This window comes from Camarhynchus parvulus, chromosome 5 (genome assembly GCF_901933205.1).
Source record: "Camarhynchus parvulus chromosome 5, STF_HiC, whole genome shotgun sequence".
Classification (NCBI taxonomy): domain Eukaryota; kingdom Metazoa; phylum Chordata; class Aves; order Passeriformes; family Thraupidae; genus Camarhynchus; species Camarhynchus parvulus.
In genome coordinates this window covers 46,122,155-46,149,880 of record NC_044575.1, presented here as the reverse complement: position 1 = coordinate 46,149,880, position 27,726 = coordinate 46,122,155, and the positions used below count along the sequence as shown (strand labels likewise).

At 42.2% G+C, this 27,726-nt stretch overlaps 1 protein-coding gene across 1 annotated transcript in view; it reads left to right on the top strand.

Moving 5' to 3' along the window:
• Positions 1-27,726, top strand: part of ITPK1 (inositol-tetrakisphosphate 1-kinase) — a 141,070-nt gene that overhangs the window by 46,637 nt on the left and 66,707 nt on the right. Inside the window, exon 4 of the mRNA XM_030948771.1 lies at positions 23,040-23,165. Within this exon, the coding sequence (XP_030804631.1) occupies positions 23,040-23,165 (126 nt within the window). The remainder of the gene's footprint in view (positions 1-23,039; positions 23,166-27,726) is intronic.

The window sequence follows — 27,726 nt, the reverse complement described above, 5'->3', positions numbered from 1 at the left end:
ATGAGCTTGAAATGTCTAAAAAAGGGAAAACTGCAAAAGAAAAGTTTTATTATCAAAAAAAATGAAGGTTAGCCTTCCTGCAAGCGCAGGATGAAGAGGGGAAACTTTTTACTCCTGGTAAAAATAATTCCCTTGCTGTTGCTTTTTAAAGTAAAATCCAACCAAATAAAAAAAAACTCAACGGAGTAAGTGAAATAAATGGTTACTCTATTGCTGTCACCTTTATAGTAGGTAGTTAGCTTATGTCTAACTGCCTTGTGTCAGTCTGAGATATAAATATAAGTAACAAAATGCACTTTATTGCATGTGCTGGAAATTAATTGCCGTTAGGTCTTAGTTTTTTCTCATCATGTTTCCCATAGAAGGAGACAGCTTGAAAGGGACCCATTTTTCATGAGCTATTTTTATTACTTAAAAGTTACTTGAAGCACTTATTTGAAACATTTATTTTCAGCAGAGAAGAAAACAGATGAATTCTCCTGTGTATATTCTTAGTTTCTGCTGCAAGGTAAATTCTGGTGCAAAGCCCACAGCCATGGTATAATACAGCTGGATTGCAGTGCCTTGCCTCCACAGTGCCGGCTGTGTGAACCTGTGTTCTCTTGGTTTTAACCATAAAACCAGTTCCTGCTATATATTACCAGGATAAATTCAGTGGTACTTAGCAGCATGTTTCAGCTACTTTTCCATTTTGCTTTTGTCTATAGGCAATAAAATATTTAAAATTGAAATTGCCACTGTTAGCAGGAAAACCAAAGGTGAGACTGCCCCCAGCAAAGTACTCATTGTCTGTGCACCCTGGAGTTGGCTACATTTGTGCTTTCTGGGATCATCCTGGGTTTTAGAGTGCATAAAGGGAGGAAAGGGAGGAAGGATGATAGATTGCAGTGAGAAAGGATGACAGGCCTTGAAGTCTTATTGTCAGGTACTCATGGCAGTAATAAATATGACATGGCATCCTTTCTGTGACTTACCTTTGTCTCTTAGAGCATCTTTACCAGATGTAGATACTCAGTGTTGAAACACCTGACTCAGGATGTGCTATGGAAGTGCATGTTCCCTAATCCTTGCTGCCTGGCCTCTACTGAGCCCAGGTTGCCTCTGAAACGTCTTATCAGTCAGTAAATAAAATCAGTTTTGTTTGCAAAGGGAGTTTCCTAATTGCACTGATAACTTGTTTGGTGTTTAAGTGCATATGCTGGAGAGACTACGAACTTGCCAAATATTGAAAACTGTCACTTCTGTAAGTTTCTTGGTGAAGAGAGAGGGGCTGATGTCCCATTGTCAGATGAGCTGGACTTTCAAAAGTGCTGGTTGTTGATAGTCAATGCTAGGAAGTGCCTGGAACCACAGAGCACATTGCAGCACACAGCACTTCCCAAAATACACTTCCATTGGTATGTCTCTGCAAATAGCTGCAGGTCACAGCTATTAAACCTGTGGTTACTCAGCCCTGCTGCTGCAGGATAGTTAATGGGCTGAACTCCAGCTATGATAGGTCTTTCTGTATTACCAGTGGTAATCAGATATACTGTTGTCTACTGCACTGTGAATGCCGCAGAGCTGAGCTGTGTAAGAGCTTGTTAAACCTCAGAATAGATTTATTTGGAAAGCTCTAGTTAAAGCTTGTATGACACATGTCTGTAGTAAGCAATATATGAATATTCAGAACATGAACCCTGCAAGCCTTCCTCAGTTAAGGACATAGCAAATGTCTGCAGGCTCTACAGAGTGAAGGAGGCCTGTCATTTTCAAATGCAGGAGGTAATTTTGTTGGCCTTAGTTTCACATTTTGCAGGCTGGCAGGGTCCTGAGCTGAGAGGCACCTCAGGGATTGGAGCTGGGTGGGCTGTGGTTACAGGGACAGGTCCTTTCCCCCTGCATGGTGATGGTGTCATGCTGTGCAAAAGTGGGAGCAAAAGTGCTTTGACAAAGAAAGGATTCCATTCTAGAAAGTTCTGTGTAAAGCTTTTCTGGTTGGCTGAATTAGGGAGGGGGGCTGTGTATATGTGGAAATAGCTCTGCTGTTTGCCTGAAGTGAAGAATTACTGCTTCTGTTTTTTCTGTTGTTTGGTTACATTTCTGTTGTTTGGTTACATTAAAAACTTACAACTTTCTGTTTTAAGTTTTTTCATAAAGCTTCAACTAACTGAATTTTTCACCAGTTCCCATGGGAGTTTGCTCCATGCTCTAGCATGTTTGTGTGCCAGCAAGTCTTCCTGGTAATCAGCCCATACATTTCCTTCTTGTCACCCTGTCAGTCCTGGTTAACCCATTCTGTATGGTGCTCATATTAAGTGTTATCTCTCTTCTAGGGCACAGCACCTTTCAGATGCTGATACTTCTGCACCTTACCCTATGTTTGTCATGGCTGAAAGTAGGGTTGCTCCAGAGCTACCTGGCCTCAGCAGTTCATGAGCTGTGAATCCACACCCTTTATCTTCCGCTAACTTGTTTGCTTGGATGTAACCTAAGAATTTCAAACTAACTGCCTAGGAAATTTAGGTACCTAAAGGTCACAGCTGTGACCTGGAAACCTGAATCCTTATGTTCTCTAGGCTATCTTATCTATGTTTCACCTTCTTAGTGGAAATCAAACCCTTTTGCCTGTTTATTTTGTTGCTGGTCACAATGTTTCTTCCAGCATTGTAGTGCTCTTTTTCCTGTCAGTTTTGAAAGGTGCAGAAAATAAATTGCTTCCATTCCATGCATTTTGTGAAGATATCATATATTGACTTAATGGTGTTTTGGAAAGAGCTGTGGTTTACTTTATGTAAAGCTTAATGTCATACAATTGGAGTTTGTTCTCCTTTTTCTCTCTCTCTCCCTCCCTCCCTCCCTCCCATTTGCACTTGAGAAAACTCTCCCAGTTTAGGTCCCACACCCTGCAGCAGAACGATTTCCTGTATTGCTGGTCTGGTCCTTTCTGCATTGTATTACCACAAAGGTGTATTTCTGAGGCACTTGCACTTCTGCTTTCACTCAGTATATTCATATTGAGGCAGCCACATGGGGGAGTGAACTTGGGTAAGAAATGCAGTGCTGTTTATTATGTTACACACCAATGTAGCATTGTGAGGAATCGTTTTGATTCCAGTCTTAGACCTTTCCCCCAAAGGTGATTTTGATGTGGAACAGGTAGTATTATAACTTGCAAGTAGTATTATAACTTTAATTTTAAAGCATGTTTTGCCAGTAAATAAATAAATAAATTAGTACATAAATACCAACTGGTTTCTGGTTTTCTGCTTCCTTTCCCTGCTATTTTGTGAAACCCTCGAAAAATTTTCTGCCACTCAGAAGTTTCCATTGTGCTGGGTATAACAATCCTCCAGAATCTGAGGAGTGCTTCAAAGGGTTCCCACTCACTCTTAGGAAAGTACCGTACTTTCACAAAATTTCCCTTGGTTCAAGATCTACCTATGCCAGGGTTTCCTAGCAGTATTTCAGGCTGATTCAGGTGAGGCCTTTGGCATGTTGATTCATTTTTATAATCAAGTGAATTTGGCAAAACTATGATGGCATTTTTTGCATATCTTTAATTTTCCTGCTTCACAGTTAGTCCTTTCTGAAAAGGTTCTCAAAGAGCATTCATCTAACTTGTCATCTTTTATGTATTAAAGCACTGCTCCTGGGAGTAATCCTCCAGTTGTAGTGTGGTGCTATTTATCCCCCCCAGTGGCATCCCCAGCTGCTGCTTGCCTCTGGCAAAGAAGACAAATGGTTATTGTGTTCTGGAGCCATGCCAGGTCTTCTGTGTCTCCACTTGGTCAGTATTGTTGTGTTTTATTTTGGAGCTAGCAGTGTTTGAATAACACTGGTTTATTTTGAGCCTTTCCTTCTCCATCTCCCCACACTTCCCTCCTCCTCATTAATTTTTTGTTTAGACACCTGGGCTTAGTAAGGGGAGACAGCCCAGCCTGATGAGCTCCTTAGTAACCTGAGAAAATACACTTTGAGCTTGAGGTTTTATAATAATGGGGAAGAAAATGTTCAGTTTTTCATGCAAATTTTGGAGATGATTGTTGTCTTTTGTTAAATTGTCTTGCTCAGAAGAGAAATGTTACCAATTTTGAGTAAATTGCTACACTCAAATGTCACTGAGAAGAATGTGAATAAGCAACTCAGCCAGACTTTTATATATGCCTGTCAATATTTGTTTCAGAGTAAACATACCCTCATCAAAATTAGATGACTTCTCTGTTTTTATTGTCTACCCTTAACCTGTGTCTGCAGAGCTCATTTTCTTTGATGATTTAAACAGAATTGCAGCTGTGATGCCTCTGTTACTGCCCTGAATAGCACGTGGCTTCACAGGACTGATGCTCTGCTGAAGGCTGGTTATCCCACACACATACCTGTATAACTCCCTGCCATGAAAAGCCTGAAGGGCTTCATAGGATCATAGAATGGTTTGGGTTGGAAGGGACCTTGAAGATCATCTTGCTCCAACACCCCTGCTGTGGGCAGGGACACCTTCCACTAGACCAGGCTGCTCTAAGCTCCATCCAGCCCGGCTGTGAACACTTCCAGGGATGTGGCATCCATAACCTCACTGGGCAACCTCTTCCAATGCCTCACACCCTCACAGTGAAAAATTCCTTCCTAAAAAACATCTAATCTAAACCTGCTGTCTTTCTCTTTGAAGCCATTCCCTTTTGTGTTGTCACTCCATGTCCATATAAGAAGTCCCTTTCCATCTCCCTTGTAGCATCCCTTTATGTTCTGGAAGGCTGCATGAGTAGCTGTCATTTAAGGTGAGCATGTTCCTGTCTTCAGCCAGGCCTCATTTGGCAGTCATACCCATAAGTAATGACATGGCCTAGCTAAGAGTGATTAGCAGACTGTCCACTAATTTTCTCAGGGAATTGGGAATGTATCTTGGTCATCTTCTTATCAGTACATTAGGGAAATTGTTTCTGTGCCAGTGTTGAAAAGGGCATGTTCTGTCAGCATATTTTGAATAATTCTTGGAGGATGTGAAAAGCTTGGAACAGCTGAAATCAGTAAAGAAAAAAAAAGGGCACAGAGTGAAAAATGTAATGTCAAAACTTAAGATCCACTGATAGTGAAATGACTTTCCTTCTTTTAAATTGCACAACTGAAAATGTCACATTACATGAATATGTTAAATGTAGCTACAACTTTTCTTCCTCCATGTCTTTATCTTACAAGGATATCTGCTTGTGTGTGTATAGAGATGGGAAAGGGATTTTTAAAAGGCCTTGGACATTCACCTGAGCAACAGAAATGCCTGGTCTATGCCTGCCAGATGTTCTAAAATGTATTATTCACTTCTAATTTTAACCTTATCACATAATTTTAAATCTGAATTTAGCAGCGGCTTGAGCTCAAATTTCAAAGATACTTTGTAAACCAGTATTTTGGTTTATCCAGGTGGTGGGCTGACCCCAGGGGGCAGCTAAGACCCCAGCCAGTCCCTGCTCACTAGGGAAGGCTCAGGTCTCCCAAGTGTGTCCCCTCCCAGCCTCTTGCCCACTCTCTCCACAGGCTGCAGGGGCAGCTTCAGGGGCAGAGGTGGCCTGAGCAGTGTGCAAGCCCTGCTCAGCAATAACTGCAGCATTGGGTGTGTATCAACACTGGTTTTGTCACCAGTTGAAAACACAGGCTGCTGCTGAGATGAAAATTAACTCTGCCAAACCCAGCACAACCGGTGACTGCCCTAAAGAGTCTTGTTTAGAGATCAGTTCTTGCTCTCTTGCAAAAGAAGGAATATTTGGTAGCTTTAGGAACTTTGAGCAACTTTTTCACAGAGAAGCAGCTCCAGAGCCTTCAGCATGCCTTGGGAGCTGGTCAAAGCTTACAGTATTGCCCTGAAGTTGGGAAGTAGTAACAGACCCTGCTCCTGCCTAGTTGCAAAAGTAGAATAAAGAAGCTGTCCTAAACACAGAGCTTTATCAAGCTGCAGGATCCTTGACTTCAGCTGATGTTGCTGAGACCTGAAAAGCTCAACAAGTTGAGATATAATAGAAGAACCTGGGGGTCAGTTCTGTTCTTGTAAGGCTCGCAGCTGCTGTAGGTTCATAAGCATGTCTCTGATGTCCTGATCCAGTTTTTAAAGACAGAGTAAAATGGGCTAATGATAAAAATGCACAACGGAGGAAATAGCTTGGAAGGGCTGAAGTGACCTCCTGGATGGTGAACTTCCAGGTGGGAACACAACAGACACTCCAGCTTAAGGGAAGGGAGTCTGCTAAAGCTTATTAAGGTAATGCTGGTAGTAAAGGGACAGAAAGCAAGCCTTCTCAAGGTGAGCCTGATGCCTTGGAGGACAGCTTATTATATTTTAGTTTAAATATTGCAGTTCCAGCTATAATCTTTGTATTTTTCTTCTGAAAAGCTGCTGTGAAGAATTAAAAATCTTTGAATGTCAGGGCTGATGCACACTCTCCAGGCCCAAACTGGTCCCACAGCTGTGGGTCAGTAGGAAGCTGGCATGGAGGATGCCTCTGTGTTTTTCTGAGGACTTGGCTTGGAGTTCAGGGCATGCATGGAGATCTTGCAGTGCTTCCTGTTTGCCAGCAGTTATGCTTTCAGTGCACTGTAGTTCTTGTATGCATTAGACACTGCATGTGGCTGCAGTTGTGCAGGAGGCACCAGGAAGGTTTAGCACTGGTTTTACATAAAGATCTCTGCCTTTCCCCACATCACCTCCTCAACACCCTGCCTCTTGTTCCCATGCAAATAGGAAGAAATAATGGTAAGGTGCCATTTACTACTCACTAACTGAGCAGCTTTCTGATTCATAGCTCTCCAACATCCCCTGCTCCAGCTCAGACAAGTTGATTATTTCCTCCTACCAGCAGATGTAGATAGGAACAATTGGAGCTGTGATAACTTTATCTTTAGTGGGGGCCAGCTGGGTCAAACACCTTCTTTTCCTGTCTGTAAACAGCAGTGAGGGATGGTCCTGTGGGCTGCTGACAGGAACTGGCTGCAGAGCAGGGAGATGCCAGTTCAGCAGTCATCCTCAGCTGCCAGGGGTGGAGGGAAATAAAGGAGACTTGTAGAAAGATGCCAAGTGGAGAGGGAAGTCATGGCCAGAAACACTTTTAAATATCTCTGGTAAAGTGAGAATAGGGAATTGGACAGCTCTGGATCACCTGCCTTCTGCTGGGGGTCCACTGCTGAAGGCATCTGTACTCACATTGCAACACAGCTTAAAGGAAGCAGCCTTTGGAAATTGCCTTACCAGCTCCTGCTGGGAAATAGTTTTTTTCACTCAGCTGTGATGTGTAGGGTGAGCTTAATCTGCAGGAACTCTTTTTGCCAGTTGTCTGAGGTTTTAAAGTCAGCTTTTCAGTTCCAGTGGGTTGAACAAGTACAATAAATCAGGTGATGCAAAGGGGGAAAATTTGGCTCTATTTTTCAGCATGGTTCATTAAAAGCCTCATTACATAGAAGTTTCCCTGAAGTTATGTGAAGATGATTCTTATGTGACTAATGGCATAAATTAAAATGGAAAGTTTGTTCACATCCTTTGTTTTCAGTAAGGAAAGGGGTTTTCATTGGAATACAGATTTATCCTGAAAGTTTCAAGTGTGCTTTTGCCCAAGAGGTTTAAAGATATTTTCCTTAGGCTAAGAGCAAAGACCAAACACTCATGAAGTGTGTGGAAGGGGTTTTGTCAGCAAACAGGCCCTCTTTGCCAGTTGGATGTGAAAACTTCTGGGTATAAAAGCCATGCCAGCCATAATTTGTGATTTTAGTTTTTCCTGCTCAGAGAACTTGAAGCTGACTGGTTATGGTGAGGTGCTTGGCTCCCAAGTGGAACAAAGGAAAGAGTTTGTGTTCATGTCATAGTTTTAAGGACTAATGTCAGAGAGTACTTCTGATTATCAAGTGATGTCACTGAAACACCATGCTGTGATTTCAAGCCCCCTTTTCACCCTGAAATGTAGGCTTTTGAATACTCCAGTGGTGACAGATGTGACAGACTACAGGGAAATGTGCAGAAGCTCAACATAGCTTAGTTTCTGAAAATGGTTCAGAGTGGCAATGTGGTGGCTTCTTCTCTGCCATGTTCTAAGTGAAAGTTAACTAGTTAGAAGCAGGGAGGAAGAACATATTTATGTAGATCTTCTCCAACAAGGGCTTTTAGAAAGGTAGGAATATATATGTAAAAGAAAATATAAATGTGTTTACCATATATAAATGTGTATATTATACTTATCTTTTTTTGGTGAAAAACTTTCTCAGTGGTCAAGGCTCTAAGTTCAGCTGCGATGCCTCTGTGCATGTTGTTCTGCCCTTTGAGGGTCAGAGTGTCCTTGCTTAAAGCTGTGTAGCCATGTTTATGGGCAGTGTCACACCCACACCCTTGCTTCTCTAAATCTAGGTGGGTCAAGCTGGTAGATGGAGTCAAATAGAGACCTTTGGGGAAAAGGCAGAAGATTTCTGAGCATTTGGCTATTTTAGAAGTGACTTTATGTGACTTCTGTGACTTTATGTCCAGCAAAGCAGGAAGTGGAAGAAGGGATATGAAGTCTAGCAGTGACAGAGCTGTGTATAGGTTTATGGCAAGCTTTTCTTCAGTGGAAGCAGCAGGATGCAGAAAAATGCTAAGGCACTGGTTGGATTTTTGAAGCAGGCTGTGCAAGTTGGCTTTGTGGGTGAGTTAGAGGTAGGAGAGAATAAACTCAAGAATTTTGAAGATGAAAAGGGGAGGACTTCCCTCTGATCCAGAAGAAGGGTGATGTGGTGAGAAATACAAGGAATCTGGAAGGTCTGGATTGCAAGAAGGAGAGAGTTTGAGAGAATTGATGATGACTTCTAAATAGCAGGCCCAGTAGCTTGGTGTTCATGTTCCCAGAGACTGATGTAAGAGGGGAGCTCAAAGAGCTAGCTGGGACAGGAGCAAAAGCAGAGGTTGAGCTAAGAGCCAGAGGTAGAAAAGCAAAACTAGAATTATGAACTTGAGGTCCAGTTACGATGAAAAACACAGCTGAGGGGGGAGGGAAGACCAAGGTGTCAAACAGGCTGCTGGGAATGTCGGCTGAGGGGTCTGGGGACAGACAGGAGCTGGGACCAGCCCTCTCTGGCACTTGACAGAATGGGTTTGGCCCAGGTGAAAGCAGGGGAGAAGTGATGCCATGGTGAAATTTGGAAAGAGTTTGGAGCTACTCTCATGCAAAAGATTGGAGAAGGAAAGGGAGCAAATGAAGCATCATCTGTGCTATGTATGAGAAGCAGTGGAGGGTGTCTTGACAGACAGCTGAGTGACAGTCAAGACAGGTGCCTGGAAATCAGAGCTCAGGCAGAGTGTGTGTGCAAACATGGTTGAAAACTAGGTTATAGCATGAGACCTTCTAGGAGTGTGTCTGGCACTCTCTGTCCTGTGGTTGCAAGGCACACAGAGGCAGGCTTTTCACACTCTGTGTCCTTGTATTTTAACTATTTTACCCCCTTCCCATCCTTGCCTGTTAAAATGAGTTTGAATAGTGAAGATGGGATTTAGTGTCTGTGGAAGGCATACCAACATTTTCTTTGGACGTTTTACCTGTTGCTGTGACAGGAAGGCTTGACATTCCTGTAAACAGAGTTGAGTGAGGAATAAAAAATGCAATTTTAGCTGTTCTTTTTCTAGCTCATTTAATTACCCCAGCATTCACTGTCTTCCCTGAACAGGAAGTAATTTTCCTGTTCAAACAGCAAAAAGGAAAAGAAAATGAGTAGTGAGGGGTGGGTTATGTAATTTTAAAGCCGCAGCAGTCAGATGGTAGGCTTGTGAGACAAAATCTGAAACTGTTATTAACCAATTAAAATGAAGTTTTGACCTACTTTTGTGTCACTGATGCTCCTGTAAATCAGCCCAGCCATCCCAGACAAGATGTCTGCAGGATCCTTGCAGAAGTGCAGCGTAGCTGGGCTGCCTTGCCAAGGGCAGAGCTACAGGTTCCTTCTCCATCTGGAGAGGATGGCTTGTCAGTCAAGTGCATGAGGGAAGACACCAGAGCTGGGGAGTGTGCCAGACTTGATTTACAGGTCAGTGACAAAGTGCTGCTTTGCCTGCTTCTTCCTGAGGGATGTTTCTGATAGTCCTTTTTTAATCTTGCCTCTGTGCTGCTCACTTAGTGCTCTGTTTATAAAGTGGAATGCAAGTTTGAATAATCTGAAACCTGAGATTCTTTTGTTTGATCTCCATTGTTCTCTTGCTCCTCTGAGAATATTTAGGGAACTGCAGGAACAAATGTGTTCCTGGGTAGCAGATTTCAGTTTGTGCTGTACATACCAGAATGCCCATTTATAGCATCAAATCAGTTACTATTCCAGTGCAGCTACAGTATTTATGATTAAGGTAAGCTATTTCTTGCCAGAAAGTGGTTAACACTCAAAGAATCTGCATTAGGCCAAATCCTCCTATTCATAGTTTATAAGGATCCGTGGCCATGGAATGTGTGGAAGGGATTTTCTATGTTCTTGAGCCTGTAACTTAAAAAGTTTAGTTGAATTCTTAAGCCTTCTTTTCATTTTGATTTTCTACTTCTAGTCATGGATGCCTGAACTGGGTGGAGCTGTTCAATAGGGCTCTCAGTAGTGCCTTTTTCAGTAGTTTAACTCTTAAAAACCTCAGGTAAAATACCCTAATCCTAGTGAAACTGAGGTAATTTTTGTCATGTCATCATCATTTTCATTTTATATTTGTTCAATGTTGTTCTAGTTCTGATTCTCCCTTGTGCATACTGCTAAGTGGTGGAGCCAGTTACACTGTGTAGATATTAAGGTCTATCAGTAATCTACTTACTGTGCTAAGACCACTAATGAAGATATTAAATAAAATTATCAGAAAACCAGTGCCTGAGGAATGCCACTAGCACAGCCTCTCTGGTTTGCCACTGCTGCTTTCAGCATGCAAGCCATTGTCAGCTTCTCTTTTATTTAACCCTTCATTCACCTTCCTCTGCTCCTACAAGTCCTTGTCTTTTTCCAGTTCCACCTGCCTGCATGCTTTACTGAGGGAAAAAAAAAAAAAAAAAAAGAAAATGCTTTGCTGCATTTTCTCTGTCTAGACAAAAAGTGGTCATACAGCCAATCGGATGGGTCTGGTCTGTCTTTCTGAGATTCCTGTCACTTTTTACTACCTTTTTTTATTTACACCTGAAGATCTGATTATTTTTCTGCATCTTCAAATGTACTGAAATGCTGTTATACTGCTAGGTCAGGTGAATAGTAAGTAGCCATTGTTTTTCCTTCTTTCCCTGATGTAGTTGCCTCTTTTTTTTTTTTTTCCTAATTGTTTGGAAGCACTGTATGAAGGATACAGTTATTCAGAACCCTTGTATCACCATCCTCTGATCTCCTATGTCATGTTTTGTTTAATTGAATTTTAATTTTGTTTTCTAGAGATGGGGGAGGGATGTTTGGGGTTTTTTGGTGGTTTTTTTGTTGTTTGTTTGTTTGGGCTTTTTTTAAGTATACAGTATGGGAGAGAAACAATTCCCCTTCACCTCAGCACATTAAACTCTGAAGTGTCATCTGAGATCTGTGCCACTCCACTGGACTCCTTCTGATCAGGCATATTTCAGGGGTGATTCCTCTTATTCTAGAACATGAAAGTAAGACAGGCGAAATGAGTTTGAAGTGTCAAGGTGTTTATTCATTTCTCTCTGACTGCAGGAAGAAGCCTGAAATTATTGTAGTTATTGGGTCCTGTGAATCTCACTCCATGAGTTCTGGCTTTGGCTGCTGGTTCCCATAGATGTATCTATATCCGTCTCTGTTCACCAACTTGGCTTGCCCCCATGACCAGCCTCTTTATTCTTGCTGAAAGCTGAAGCCAAACATCTGTGTAAAATTTGTGGCTATTTCTATATTATCTTTGATATTAACCCTAGACTTGCTACATGGAGATCCCAATTTTTCTTCTTTTTTGGGTATTCCCAAAATATGTTTTGCCCTTTGTCATGCTGCAAAAAATGCTAAGCGTCCTTTATTATGAGATCCTTGAGCTTTTCACAACTCAACAGTCTTTACTAATTACTTTCTTTATACATTTGCCATCCTGAAGTCATAAATCTGCTTGAATTGTATACCATGTTATCCTGTAAATTAAACTAATATGGCTTGATGTAGTATTCTTTGTATTACTAAATTTTATGTTCGTTTTCCTGCTTCAGAATAGCTGGGCTATAACCTCAGAGGGATTGTCAGACAATCTCAGCACAGCAAAAGCAAGACCTTTTATCATTCTCATTTAAAAGGAATTTTACTTAAAATGTTCTGCCTGGCCTATTGGTCTCCATATGTATTGGGCAGGTGCTGCATTGGAAGACTGTTTGCCTGAGTGGGAAAAAGTGTCTGGTGTGTGGCTGAGCCATGGACCATTTGTGAAGACTTCATCAGATATGGTAGAAAGTAAAAAGCAAATCTGTTTTGCAGTTATTGCAAAACAAACTTTTGGCCATTAACTATTGATCACTACCTCTGTGCCAGGGTATTTGCTGATGCAATGAGTCAGGCCAAATGAAGTTCCAGGCAGAGCATTGCCTGTGTCCCAGCCACCTTCTCCTAGCTTCATTTTCTGCTCCTTTCTCAGATACCTTCTAGCAGTGCAGCACCAGTGAGGGATGATTGTAATCTCCACCTATGCCCTTCTTTCCTCCATTTGAGAAATGATGAGCTGTTTCACCTTTGCGGCTGTGTTCATTTCAGACCATTTCAAATGCCTTTAAATTCGCCCTTGGAAGGCGTGGTTTCATCATGTTGTCTCACTGGGAGCAGTGGTTTCATCTGAAGTAATGCTTTGTAATTGAAAGGCAACTTCATTCTTCCATAAATAATACTTGCTGGTACAGAATGGAAGGGAATGCCACAGTCTCTTCAATCTCTTCATGATCTCTCTTCTGATTTCTGCTCATACAGCATGGGGATATGATATAGGTCAGCCTAACCATGGCCTTCTCTATGTTTAAGAGCAGTCTTATTTGTTTTTATTTTCCCTTTAGGCTAAGTCTTCTAAAGCTTTTGTGTTTCTTCTCTGTCTTACTCCAGTGTACTTCTCCCTCCTCTTCTTCCTCTATCATTTGCAGTTACACAAGCATTGTTAGCTCTCCAGTAATCATGAGCAGCACTGTAAAAATGTGTTTGGATGAAGAAGGATTTTTTTTAAAGATCAGTATGTTTCAATTTTGGTTTGTTTTTCAGAAGGGATCCTAATTAGTTTAGGCAAGGGGTGAATAAAGAGCATAAAAACTTTCTACTCGGACAGCTATTGCTCCCTCCACATGTATTTAAATTTCCTAGTACACAATAAAGAGCAGATAAATTCAGCAAAGTGATGAGCAGACTGGTTTAAATGTACCTTGGGTGCTACCTACATTTCCTTACACCTTGGCCTCATCCAGAGTCTCTTGAGAAAGGGAAATGCACCTAGAAACACAGCTCTCTGGGGGCTAGTAGCTAACAGAAATGAAGAGGGTTCTGGCAGCCTGGCTGTGCCAGATGGGAAGCTTTGTTGAAAGGAGAATTACAGCAGAGACATTGGCAATTTCATGGGAAGTACAGCTGCACACACAGGGGCTCTGACTGCTCTTGATGTTTGACAGGTGCTGCTGAAGAATTATCCAAAAGCTGAGCCTGATCTGTGTGGTTTAAGTCCAGAGCTGAGCTTTGTCAGCCCTTAGGATAAAGGGTAGTAGCCAGGCTTTCTGGGGGGTGTTTCTTATGTATCAGCTTTTCTACTTATCTAATCCCATGATCAAAAGGAAGGGAGTTAGGCAGTCCATGTTTGTGTGACTTTAAGAGAAACTTTCAGAATATGCTTCCTTCATTTTAACATTCTCTGTATCCAGTAGTTGTTAAAAACCAAAAGTATTTGTAGTACTGTAAAGTCTTGATGTTTTGATTCCGATATAATGAAGGTTGAAAATGTTAGAGAAGTAAAGGTTCACCACTCTTGTGCCCCTCCCTCTGCCTCCCTGGGCTGTACTGGCTGTAGTGCTGCACTCTTTCTGTATTCTAGATCAGCTGAATGTTCTCCATGGGTGGTGTCTCCATTCCACTCCTCCTCTGCCGTCTGCTCTCCTGCAGGGTTGATTGAGCTGTCAGTTCAATAACTGGGCTACAGCTGACCCAGCTCACTCAAAAAATGATTAAAATTCTGCTGTGTAAAGTAAAAAGAAGAAGGGTTTCTGGGTCTGATTTGCCCATTCCAGAAGTGAGCCCGAGATTCTGTGAACCACACAGTAATTTTCCCATACCTTCCACTACTGAGATTTCCTCTACAGCATTTTAATCTGGTGCACTGAACATTGCCTTTTTGACAGTTCCAGGAAGTGAAGCAAGGCAGGTTACGCTGAATGCTCATTCTCCTCTGTTCTTCTTTTTCTGTAACTTGCTTTCATTCTTTGGAGCACTAATCCTCCCATGTCACACATTTTCTGTTCAACTTTTCTCCTCTGCTAATCTGTGGATTTGTTCTGCTGCCCTTCGTAATCCACAGGAGCCTTGGTGACCTCAGGAGACACCCTTGGCAAGAGGCTTTTCTGGATTTGGGTAACATTGATTATTTCTCCTGCATAGCTGAAAATCAGCAATTGCCTTTCAAACCATTCTTGAATAAGACTGAGCTGCTTAACCACTTGCCTACAAAAACCTGCTCACTGCAGTCCAATCCTAGGGGGACATGAGCTCTCAGTTTAATATCATGCTCAGAAACAGCCATTCCCACATCTTGGCAAGTTCTGGAAAGAACTTTCTGCAACTGCCAAGGTATTGTACAGGTCACAAACGAAGCTGTTAAACTTTAATTGGTAGAATTTCTTTCTCTGTATGTGTTGGGCTTTCAGTCTAAAACAAAGTTCTAGTAGCAATGTTCCAGTCCTGGGTAAAATAGAAAGGCTGAAAATGGTTTCTGTGAAAAACTTTAGCCATAGCCCAAACTTGGGGTTTCTTGTCTTGCTTTTAAAGAAGCAAAGGGACAAAACTTAGTCCTAACAGGAGAATGATGCTGAGTGGAAATATACCACTGCCCCTCTATAGCAGGGTCAGAGGAGTAAGGAGGGAGATCAGGGGAGCAGTGGGAGAGGTTTGAGTAACTGGGGTGCAGTAACTTATCCCAGTGTTACTGCACAGGCCAGAGCAGTGCTGGCTCACTCTTTGTTTTTGTGGGAGGGAGCAGAGGAGGCTCTGGGGAGGTGATGCTCACCCAGGTCCTGGGGGATTGTATTACTTGGGGACAAGCCTTGAATGTACAAGAACTGTCAGTTTGTATAGTAGTTGGGGAAGTGATCCATAAATGGTGTCTGTGTATGTTAGTGTATGTTAGTATATGTAGTGTAAAAACCCCTGTGAGCTTCCTTTTCCTTCATTTAATCTAGAATACAGCTAGAAATGAGAACTTCCCAGATGTTTCAGACCTGGTGCCAAGCTTCTAGGGGAGCAACTGTGTGCAACTCCTGAAAATGTGCAGCTTGCACATACTCTGGCAATTTGTGCCCAGTAGAATGCAAAGTAAACACAAGAATGCAAAGGAATACAAAGAAGCCATCTCTTAAACCCAGAACTTCTTTGGTGTTAAAGTTTCAGTACTTGGGAAAATGGAAACCCAGCTTCATAGCCTATATTATGCTGCTCCTCACCTTCAGGCATGTCTTGATGCCTGGGATGTCACTGATACTTGCCTGAGAGTCTGCATGACCTATCACAGTGTGGGACATGCTTTCCTTCTCCTTTGGTGGTGCTACTGAACTGAGCAGGGCAGAGGAACAGGAGATAACCTCCCGTGTCCTGCAGTGGTAGAAGCTCATTTCAGAAAGAGCAGGAGGAAGGTGTAGGGTATTTTCAAGGTGTTTCCTTCCTGCCTGGGGGAGAGTTCCCCTGTCAGGGGGTGCCTGGTGCTGCTGCGCTGCCCTCTCGTGTTGTCAGTGTGGGGGAGGTCTCCTCACCACAGCGGATTTCCTTTCTCAGATTGCCACTGCTGCAACAGGATGTGCAGGTTCATGCTGGGCAAGGGGGGTGTGGAGAGACAAACCAGCACCTCTTGGTGTACTTTTAGCTCTTTATTTACAGCCTGTGTTTGCTCTTTGCAATGGGACAGATCTGGGTTTGTTGCCTAGGGGAGTTCGTGTTCCCCTTTGGTATCCTTTGGCCCCATTAGCAGCAGCAGCAAGTGCTGAATACTTTTGCACTATCTGGGCATGATGAAAGCCCAGATAACTTTTTTCTTACAAAGAGAGATGAGGAGACAATCTCCTAAATATACAAATATTTATTTAGTTACAATACATGGATATTTTAGGAACTATGGGAGCCTGCATACCACTGGAGATGCCAGGTAGCATAATATCTTTCCTGGTGAGGAAATGTTTAGTGATATATACTTTGTTACCTTCCATGCTTTGGCAGGGAGTCATTTGTGTCAGTTTTGTGCTGCACAGACCTGACAGCTGCTTTTTTACGTGTATAGTCCCTGGAGGGACAGGACAGGAGTGGACTGCTCCTGAAGGATTTAATTCATGAACGAAGCATGGGCTGGTCTTATTTGTTCTTATGGATTTCCCTTGGTTTTCCCCAAGAGCAGTCAGGTTTCTGTGCCATTCTGTTCTGTTGCTGTGCACAAGTAGGTCTTACATTTATAGATGGACATGGCACAACTGTTTTCCTGATTTCTTTCAGGAAATTTCCCCACTTTCTTTCAAAATCAAGCACATTCTCACCTGTAATTAGAATATCATCTGTATTTTTGTTCAGTTTTTACAGCGGGGTGAAACAGGGAACTGGATAGTATTGATTACTGCTGCTTCCCTTCCCTCTCCAAAGTGCTTAAGATATTTTTAGATGCTTTCTTCGAGTTTTTTGGGAGAGAACAGTGTCCACCAATAGATCAGCTGTCAGGGTGGTCCTGCTTTGTGAAGATTTGGCTTTCTCATCTGAGCTTGTGACTTTTTTCATTATGACTTGCTCAGCATTGATGCTCAGCATAGGTAAACACTGTGGCTGAGGTTGGGAGAACAATTTGAAAAGCTTTATTTTACAAGCCTTTTGATATAAATGTATGTGATGAAAATACAGGGTAGAAAATTGTCCCAGGAGTGGAAGATGAGGGTGAAAATCCTGAAGGTTTTCATGCAGTGGAGTTTAAGAAGCTGAATAAAGACTGAAATAAACACCACATGTCTTGGGGCCAACACAGCCTTTCCTTGAGTATTTGAATAGCAGAATACAATAGATTTGTGTAGAAAATTCCATATACAAGAATAATTAAGGAGGAATTAAGAACCAAAGAAGTCAGGTCAGGCTGAAGTTGTATGTCCAGTGCACAGGGAGGAGAGGGGTTAGATTGCCACAAAGGGACTTTTGGACTGTGATTGGTGAAATGTGTAGCAGAGAGCATTGACTGGTTGAACCAACCAGAAAGCTGAATGGATTCTTTCCCTTCTGTGGCATTTTATTAAGTTAATGTCTGAAGTTTTGATGCTGCCTATTGAGAAGGCTTTGATTTCTGATTTCCCTTCTGCCTTCATTTACCTCCTTTGGCTGAAAGTTTCGTGAACATTTCCTACCTGCAGCTTGACAGGCTGCTGTGAAGGGATGTGCACTCCTGTTCAAAGGATGCACATCCTAGAGCACCCCAGTCCTAGCAGCACATCGAATGAAAACATAGCAAGAACTTAGAGCAGCATCCTGGTGAGTGGAGTTTGTTAGTGGGTTGGAGAATGGGAGCAAAATGTTTGAAGAATAGCTGTATGGGTCCTAATTTTCAATGAAAATATAATAAAAGAAAAGTGAGGATAAACAGAAATGTAGACTCTACATTGCTCAGGGATATAGCAGTGGATATTACTCTCTGGTTCAGATAAAAGAATATAAATACAGGTTGGTATTAAAACTTCATTTCATATGAATGCTAATCCAAAAACTAGTTTGGAAGAAGGCCTTTAAAAAAAAATCAAAGTCACAAATCCTAATCAGACAGATTCTGAAATACAGCTGATTATACCATGGACTGGAAACACTGAATAAAACAAAAAATACACAACTATTTTTAATCTTTATTATAAATTATATTTATTTTTCCTAAATCCAGCATTTGTAGTTGTTTGGCTTGGTTTTTTTCCCCTGAGTGAACAAATCCAGATTTTCTCCACTTGGACATAGTTTTATTTTTAAACACAGCTTCCAGAAATGCATTTGTGTGGGATTGCAGTTGGGACCAGTGGAGAGCCATGGCACTCTGCCAGGCACTCGCCCTGTCCCTGCAATACAGATGGATTGCCAGGGTTCTGGAGAAAAACAACCCCAAAACTTTAAACAAATTATGCCTAATGGAAATAAACATTTTTTGCCCTTCTCTATAATGATTTGGATAATGTGCTGGCTGTGTGTTGATGGAGGACAGGGGAAGAGGGAAGGGGAGAGGAGGGCAGAGACAGAGCTCTGCGTGCCTGTAACTTGCCCTCCAGTGGATTCTCTGGGAAGCCTGTGGGAGAGATGTCATTTCTAAGCTTGGAGTGTTTTGTAACTTTCAGCCCATCCTTCTATTAAAAGGTGGGCAGGCTGGCTGCAGCCAGCTATGATAAGAGCATTTATCTACTGGTTGGTTTCTTCCATATATGGATTTGAAAGACCAGGAAAGGCATACAGAACCATATAATCATTTAGGTTGGATCAAGTCCAGCTGTTAACCCAGCACTGCCAAGTCCACCAATAAACCAGATCCCCAGGTGCCACGTTTACATGTCTTTTAAACATCTCCAGGGATGGTGACTCTGCCACTTCCTGGGGCAACCTGTTCTAGTGATAGACTTCTTTCAGTGTATCCAATCTAAATATCCCCTACTGCAATTTTAGGACATTTCCCCATGTCTTATCACTTGTTACTTGGGAGAGGAGGCCAACTCCCACCTGGCTACAGCCTCCTTTCATGTGGTTGTAGAGAGCAATGTGATCCCTCCTTAGCCTCCTTTTCTCCAGGCTAAACAGCCCCCCAGCCACTCCTCATCAGAAGCATGTTCTGGACCCTTCCCCAGTTCTGTTGCCCTTCTCTGGAAATGTTTCAACACTTCATTGTCTCTCTTGTCATGAGGGGCCCAGAACTGAACACAGCATTTGAGGTGTGGCCTCACCAGTGCTGACAATCATGGGGACAATCCCTGCCCTGGTCCTGCTGGCCACACCATTGCTGGCACAGGCCAGGATGCCGTTGGCCTTCTTGGCCTCCTGGGCACAGCTGGCTGTGCAGCTGCTGTTCAGCTGCTGTCAGAGGGCACCCCCAGGTCCTTTTGCACCAGGCAGCTTTCCAGCCACTCTGCCCCAGCCTGTGGCACTGCCTGGGGCTGTTGTGAGTGACCCCAGTGTAGTGCCTGATGCCTGACCTTTGTTGACCTCTTACAGTTGGGTCTCAGCCCATGGATCCAGCCTATCCAGATCCCCCTGCAGAGCCTTCCTACCCTCCAGCAGATCAACACTCCTGCTCAGCTTGTTTTGAATTGCAAACTCACTTAGGGTTCACTTAGTGCCCTTGTCCAGATCATTGACAATGACATTGAACAGCACTGGCCCCAGGACTGAGCCCTGGTGAGCACCAGCTGTGACCAGCTGCCCACCAGATTTAACTCCATTCACCACCACTCTCTGGGCCTGGCCATCCAGGCAGTTTTTTACCCAGAGACAGTGCACCTATCCATGTCAAATATATGCCTTGTATATTTTCTGTGTACAGTGTTGATGCTCTCATCCATGTCATACACCTGAGTTTTGCTGGGTTTTGGTGGTAAGTGACAACGCCATGAAACCAATACCTGGCTGGGATTGGTTTTTTAACATAAAGAAGGACAAGCAGAGTATGCTGCAGGCTAAAGCCTACCTCACAGAAGAAAAGGCACCGTAGAAATATCTCTGGTTTTTCAAGCTGGTAAATCTTTTCTGTTGCTATGGTGTAGGTTCTTTGCAATAACAAACCTTTGGGTGACCATGTCAAATGCAGAGATCATTTGGAGAGAGATATGCTGAAAGGGAAGGGAAGTAGGAGGGCTCAAATTCCAGCTGATGACAAACAATGAATCAGTGTTGGTCTCAGCAGAGGGCCATCAGAAATTTTGCACTTTGCTTTCACTGACTTCTTTTTGGGTTTGATACTCCACTTTGAAAAGTCTTCTTTTTACCTTCTCAAACCTTTTTTTTCCTTCTACTTTTACTTTTTTTTTCTTAGTGCATAAAAGGAAGGTGGATCTCTTCCAAATTCCACACAGCCCAGGAATATTTGCTTTCTAGAGCGTGGCTCTAAGCACAGAGAACTTATTCTTGCAAATGGTTTGATCCTCCAATCCACAAAATACTGGATCAAATTTTGAAGGTTTTTGTGGCTAAAATGTACCTGCTGTCCTTTTTGAGGAAATTGAAGTGGTCCCTGAACTTCCTTCCGGGGAAGCTGCTTTATCATGCTGTCGTTTCTCACATTGCTTTACTGGTGAGGGGGAAGCAAAGCAGGGGGGAGCCTTTTTAATGCTTTCCTGTGTGCAAAGTACCTGCATTTGGTTTTGTTCTCAAAATATTCCTGTTGTGTTTAGCTGGCACAACTGTTGTGAAGAAGTTATCTTGCCCAGATGTCTTATGCTTGTGGAAAACACTGTGCTGGAAATGCCTGGATTTGCCTTGAAGGCTTACTTCTATTCTTGGGTCAAGGCTGAAAGGGAGGACTGTTCTTGTTTTCTGAATGTTTCCATGCAGATTGAGCTGAAAGTTCAGGAAGAATGTAGAGGGGTAACCAATCTCAAATGCTTACTTGCTTCTTACTGCTTTTCAAACTGCAAGTCCAGAAAATGGATTAATTCAGAATTTAGTACCTTGGCAACCGTGAACTTTCTGACCTAGTTAAATGGACTCTTTGTTTTGCTGTTTCCTTCCAGATGTGATAGGCAGATGGAAAAAAATCAGAAGCAGCACTATAGTCATCTGAGATTTCTTTTAAGGATATTAACTGATTTTTCTGGAATTTGGTTGAAGAAGTTAATTATCTCCTTCCATGTTCTTTAGCCAAGCTGCAGTTCACTTCATTTTGCAGATACTTAGGCTGTCCCCTGGCCCTTGTGCTGCACTACTTATGAGAGTAAAAATATGTCAGGACAGCCAGACCTTCTGTGGACTGCCTCACCTGGCCACAGCTTACCCATCCCTGAGCATCCACACCAAGTCTGTCCTGCTGGTCTCTTGGCTTGTAGGGAATGGCTGCCCACCTGTGAGCAGGGGCTCTGTTTGTCTCCTTGGAAGACAGACACACACTGTGTTTTCCAGTTGGATTGGAATCTGAATAAGGACTTCAGAGAGCCCCAACCCATAACTGTTAGTAGCAGCATACAGTAATGGGTAAGCAAGGGTGGTCTCTGAGGGAGGAATTGGCCATCTTTCAATTTGTTTTTGTGCCCCAGGTACCTTCAGTAATTCTGCTTAGGGAAGCCTGGCCCAGGTAAGAGTGCCTACATAAGAAAAGTCATTCAGCTCCGTGGGTCGGTTACATTAGCAACTAGCAAATTAATAAAAAGCTGATAGATCTCTGCTGGTTTGGTTTTCTTGGTTTGATCCTGTCTTATAGCTTTACCTTCTTTAAGGCATTCCTTAATTCAAAGCAGGGCCATTTCTGTAGGGCGGGGAATTTTAGTAGGACAAAACTCAAGCTAATGAGACAGAAAACAGCAGCAGCCCAGTACTCCTCTCCCTCCTGTGCCTGTCACACCCTTCTTCACCAGAGTTGAATAAAAAAGAAAGCAGCAATAGAAAAGATCATGCAGATAAATTCAGATGCTAACTTTAGTGAGCACACATCCATCTTTCCTCTCAAAGATGTTCCTGGTTTGGCATTTACAAGGTTAAGTTGTCATTGATGCAGTAGATCTCACAACTAGTTGAATTGACTCTCACAGGTTTTGTGCTGTGAGCAGCCTGGTGTGTTGAACATGAGCCAGTTGTGACTTACACTGAACTAATGTTAAATCTGGTGAGTAGCTTCATGGGATCATCAAGTTCCGTGAGCATCTTAGGGGTCTGCAATGCATCATCTTCATCAAAGCAGATTTGGCATTAAATCTAGACTAAGTTGCTTAGGGCTTTGTCCAGTCAGGTATTGAACATCTTGACAAATGGAGATTCTGCCACCTCTGTGGGACTCTGCTGCAACAAGACCGCCCTTGTGGTAGATTTTTTTTTTTTGCCTGATTTAGTCGTAATCTCCATAGTTTTGATTCATATCCTGATAAATTCAAGCCCTCGCAATAACACTGGCCAGCTCTCTTAGGATCCTTGCATGCATCTCACACAGGTCCAGTAAGCTTCTTTGCATTGATATTTCATCAAGAGAGAATTCCTCAATCCTTTTCCAGTGTGGGTAGTTCCTCTGCTCTTGAACCCTGTTTTGGTACTGGGACCAAGCCCTCTAACATATTGCCACTGTTTTCAGGCCTTCCTGTGCTGTCTGGAGCAGACTTTCTACAAACTTCACCCCAAATCTTTGTCTCATACCCAGCTAACTGCCAAAGTCTGCTATTGGGAGTTGTCTGGGAGCTGTACCCCTCCTGGTAACAGCTAAATAGCTATCTCAGTAGCAGATGAATTCCTACAGATCCTGACTCACTTGATTTTGTGTTACCTTTATTCCTGTCCTGTTTTGTGCAATCCCAGTGGGCACAGCAGACCTTCCTTCTATTAGTGGTGTTACTCATTGTTGGCTCATTCCTTTTGCTTGTATGTGAATGTAGCAGGAAGCTGTGTGACCATACCAGGAAACTGAGCTGAAGAGCCATTTGTTGGTTTAGGGTGGAGAAGCACAGGGAGATGTTTGGATGGAGGGTACTTGCTGATGACTTCGCTGTTTTTCATGGAATTAGAGCTACACTGCTGAGAAATAAGTGTCTGAGTAAGGTTTTCTTACACTCAATGATGTGTAAAATCTCAAGGATTTGGATAACATACCAAAACAAAGGCACTCTGTAAAGTAAATGTTACCTGTGTGGCAGCAGCACCTTGGGTGGTGGCAGGGACAGGAGCCCCCATATTATTAATAAAATGTTTCTCTCTGGTTTCTTCAGCTTGACCTCACCAAACCCATTGAAGATCAGGGCCCTTTGGATGTGATCATACATAAACTGACAGATGTAATCCTTGAAGCAGACCAGAATGACAGCCAGTCACTGGAGTTGGTTCAGAGGTTCCAGGTAAGTGATTCTTTCTGCATTTCAAGCAGGAGGATGATTTTGGTGCAGCAAATTCAGTCTGATTACAGTGCAGTTTGTAGGGGTTTGATGAAAAGAGTTGTCTGAAACACTGCTGACTTGCTGCTGATAGCCCAACAAAAGTGATTTTGTCAGTTTAAAATGGACTTGCACCTTGGGAAGGTTTTGTTTTGTGTCAGTATGGTTAGTTAGAACTGGTTTCCTACCAAATGTTCTTATGTCATTTCAAGAGTATTAGTGCTGCTCACAAAGAGGAACATGTGTTTGCGTCCCTCCATGACAGAAGCCACTGAATTAGTTGTGCCCAGTTCTGTCTAGTCTTCCCAGTTCCTGGAATGCTAATTTCTGCAACATCAGTATTACTGTCAGTGACTCTGACCTCCAGTGCTGAAAATCCTGTTACATTATTTTTTCCCCTCAAGTTTACATTGAGGGTCAGAAATACGCAGGATGTGTGGAACAGAGAACTGTTTTCCCCAAGAAGTGTCTTAAAAGATTCTCTCCCAGTGCCTTCCAAACTTTTTTATTTTGGAAGACAGAGGATGAGATAGAGGGTATTGCCCCTGTGAGCAGACATCTGAATGATATCCTCTCTCCAGTAAAGTAAGACCTTAAGCTTTTGCTTCTGCAGGAGGCTGAGTTGTGCCACATCACTGGCATGCAGGAAGCTCCCACAGTAGTAAAACATATAACCAGGAACCAGTGGTGCAGAGCACAGGCCTTTCTGTGTTGAATTACATGCCAAAATGTGTTTTTAGAGTTTACTCTCATGTAGTTTTGTCTCCAAGGCAGAAACTATCTGCAAATTGCTGCCTGTCTCCATCTGTCCTGTATTACTTTTAAGATATTGAAAATCATTAGAAATTAAGAGAAGCATATTCCATAAGAAAAAGAAGTTGTAAGAATACTTTAGTATAAAGTGTGTGGTATAGGGTTGTTGTTTTGGGCTCTTAAAATCAATGAGTGACCTAGAAAATGAAAAATGTCCCCTTGCAAGAAAGCTGTTTGTATGAGTGAGGTGTTATATAAGCACTGTGGTATTTCTGGCACCTACACACAAGTGGAAATAGTGTGGTTCCCTTATTGTTGATTAAGTTAACTGAAAAAGTTGTGATGATCTTAACCAGACCAAACAGTGCAAAATTCATTATGCTTTTTTTTTCCTGCTGTTGAATATAAATGTGACAGCAAGATGATACCTGGCAGCAGTCTTACTGTTGGCTCCATAAAGCAGTCTTCCAGGAAGCAGAGAGCAGGGGATCGTTGACCACAGGAGGAGGAATGATCTGCCAGACTACATTTATGACCTTTTTAAGAATGACTTTTTTTCAGATCTATGTTATAGAGGCCTTGACCATCTAATCTGCAAAGTGCTAAGGAGGAAACTGGCTTCATGTTTACATGACTCCGTGTCCCTGCTCTCTGGAGTCTGTGATGAGCCCTTGTAGGGTCTGGCAGAGAGTGCTCATAGAACAGGAAGCCTCTTGGCATGCCATTTCCTGACTGTTTTCAATTACCTTGGGAAAAAAATTACAGGAGAATGAAAATGGTATGGAGGAGTTGCCTGTTGACAGTGGCATTTTTAGCTCCAGAAGACCTTTAGGGCTGAGCTTTCTGAGGTCTTTGTGCTGGTTGGATGTGGTATGGAGTGCAGTTTCTCAGGAGAATATTGGTGGGTGCAACTGTTCTCCACTGCACTGAAAATCAGTGATGAGTGTCTGGTGATCTCATCCAAAGCCAAAACAAAGACTGCATGCAGCACCTACTGTAGTGCACGAGATGAAAAGTGGAGAAACACTATTATTTGATTTTTGACACTTAAATCCTTATTTTGGGGCATGAAGATTATTAGTAGAGATGATGGTCAGTCTCCCTTTCTACCCACTGTAACACAGGGCTGGACTGATTGAACACAGGTAATTAGTTAACTGTGAAAACTGGTTAAAGTCCTCAGTGGTTCCTTCTTGACCAGAGGTACCTGGAGGGAGGTCAGGTGAAGAGGCAGAGTCCCCAGGGTGCCTTTCACTTACAGGTGCTACCGTTCTGCCTTCTTGGTAAAGAGGAAAACCAACTACCCCCATTCCTGCCTTCTAGACAAAGTATATGGCTTTGAAAACTGAGTATGTTTTGGCTCCTGTAAGACATTGGGGAATCTTTGTTAGGCTTTCATTAGAGCAAAATGCTCTCTGAGCAGCTCCCTCTCATAGCTGTACAGGGGCATGGGTGGCTTCATTCATTGCAGCTTCATATTGCATTCAAAATGACAGCTCCAGTGATGGAAAATCAATAGGGTTATTAATTTGTCTTTCAAAGCTTTTTCTGAGCAGGTTCTCTTTGCATTAGCCTACTTAAAAAGACAGATCAGACACAGTTCTTATGCCTAGTCTTTTGCTATCAGGTTGATGAAAATTTAAAATGTTTCCTCCCCTGCTGCCCTTCAACTCGACTCTCCCACTCTGGAGTTGTCCAGGACGGACTCTTCTAATCTTGATTGAGAAGCTTTCTTAGAAGGGTTTGGGACTAAGAGGAAGGAAAATGAGGGAGATATTTTGGAAGGGAAGGAGGTGGGGGACTTCTCAGCTGAGAAGAGGCAAGCAAAAAACCAAAGGAGACTATTATGTCTTATTAATTCTTTCCTAATTGGAGGGACAGGTTAATACAAAATTGAAATGGTCTATTTACACCTGAATTTACAGGCCAATACCTGTGGTTTATACATTTGAAAAATAATGATGTCTTTAATTATTGAAAGAGCCTCGTAGACAGCAAAATTAACTAAAAATTTGTCATTCAAGTGCTAGGGGTTAGGATAGCTTCCTGTGGGTAGGTTTTGCAAGATGAAGGAGCAAAGGACTTCTGAAAGCTACACATGGCAGCTGAATACTCAGGAAGTTTCTTTGAGATATATAGAGAATAGAAATGTAACAGAGAAGATCAGTTCCCCCTTCCCCTTGCCACACCCCTCATTCCTCCTAACCACTGCAGAAATCTCTTTTAGACTTAGAGACAATTTTGGAGTGAGCATTTATTGAAGACCCAATACACCTTCACCTTCCCTTTTGGAAGAAGGTGTCCTTGAAAAGAGACCATCACAGCCTAAGACAACAAAAAGGAGCTTTTAAATCTAAATCTGATGCAAATGCTTTAGACAAGCTTGTGTTTACATCTCTTTCTCCCTTGGAAAATGTTGACATGTTTTTACAAGCAGTCATTGTCATGTTTCTGTATGTGGGAAAACACAAATCCAAATGGCATTATTGTTTCTTTTGCTTACTTATTTTCTTTTGGAATATTTTTTATGGAACTTTGTTTAATATTAAACAAAACATTATATAAGTTTTATTACTTAGTAATAAAAGCAAGTCAATGAATCAGTGAATCTCTTATCATCTAATGACCTATTATTTGCAGTAGATACCATATCAACTTTCTGTTAAAATATTTTAAAAAATCATTAGCTACCTTTTTTGGGTAAAATGACAAGCTGCTCTATTCTCATCTATACACAGGCTTCTCAAGGAAAGTATTTTTTTTTAAGTGCTGGGTTATGTCCAGAGGTGTTTAATAGGGAACATGAAATATTTGGTCTATTTCTGATTTCAAGTTTCATTGCTGGTCTTCTGCCAGTAATGGGGCTGGTACAAAGCATAACTTAACACCAGGCCTGGAATACAAACAAAGGAGGATCTGCTAAAATTCCTTGTTTGTTCTTGTTTGCTTTTATTATGTTAAAGATTAGAAAGAGGAAAATATAGATGTTGTCTGGGTCAAGCTGAACTGCAGCCCAAGGACAGATCCCTTTCAACCTATTGTTGGAAAGCCTAAATATCTTCCACATGGTTGCCTGGGTGGTTGGAATCTGCTGTTGGATATCAGTCTTCAGTAAATCCACCAGAGTAGAGAGCAGAGTTGTTTTGCAGGAAGGATGAGAGAAGACTTGAACGTTCAAAGTTGAAAGGTTGTGCTGTACTGATAAGAGTACTGTTGTACTCTCTTGGCTTCACTGTTTCTCTTTTCCTTCTTCTGCTGCTTCATTTTCAAGTTCATGTCTATAGTAACTCATCTGCTTTCAAAATAATTAGGCAGAAACCTGACATGATTATGCAGATCTGTATTTCTGGTAGTGGAGCCACTCTGTGCTGTGGGAAGAGTGCTGTTACTTAGGCTACATCAAGAGTTCTCCAGTCTCTCAAGTGATCTTCACGGGTCACTTAGTGGTGCTACAGTTCTGCCTTCTTGGTAAGAAAGAAAACCAAACTACCTCAGTTCCTGCCTTCTAGACAAAGTATATGCCTTTGAAAACTGAGTGTGTTTGTAGTGCATGATGTGTGCAGCAGTTTCTAGTAAAGAATGAAAGTTTATGAAAGGTTTCACATCAGCTACCATAATTGTTCCTGTGAAACTAACAAAATTGACTTTTCTTATTGTCATTTCCTGTTGTAAATAATTGGTGTACGGTTCAGATATTTTAATTACTTATTTAAAGTAGTTTTCCTTGCATGGGTATTGAAACTTTCTTTTGCTTGTGTTGATGATGTACTGG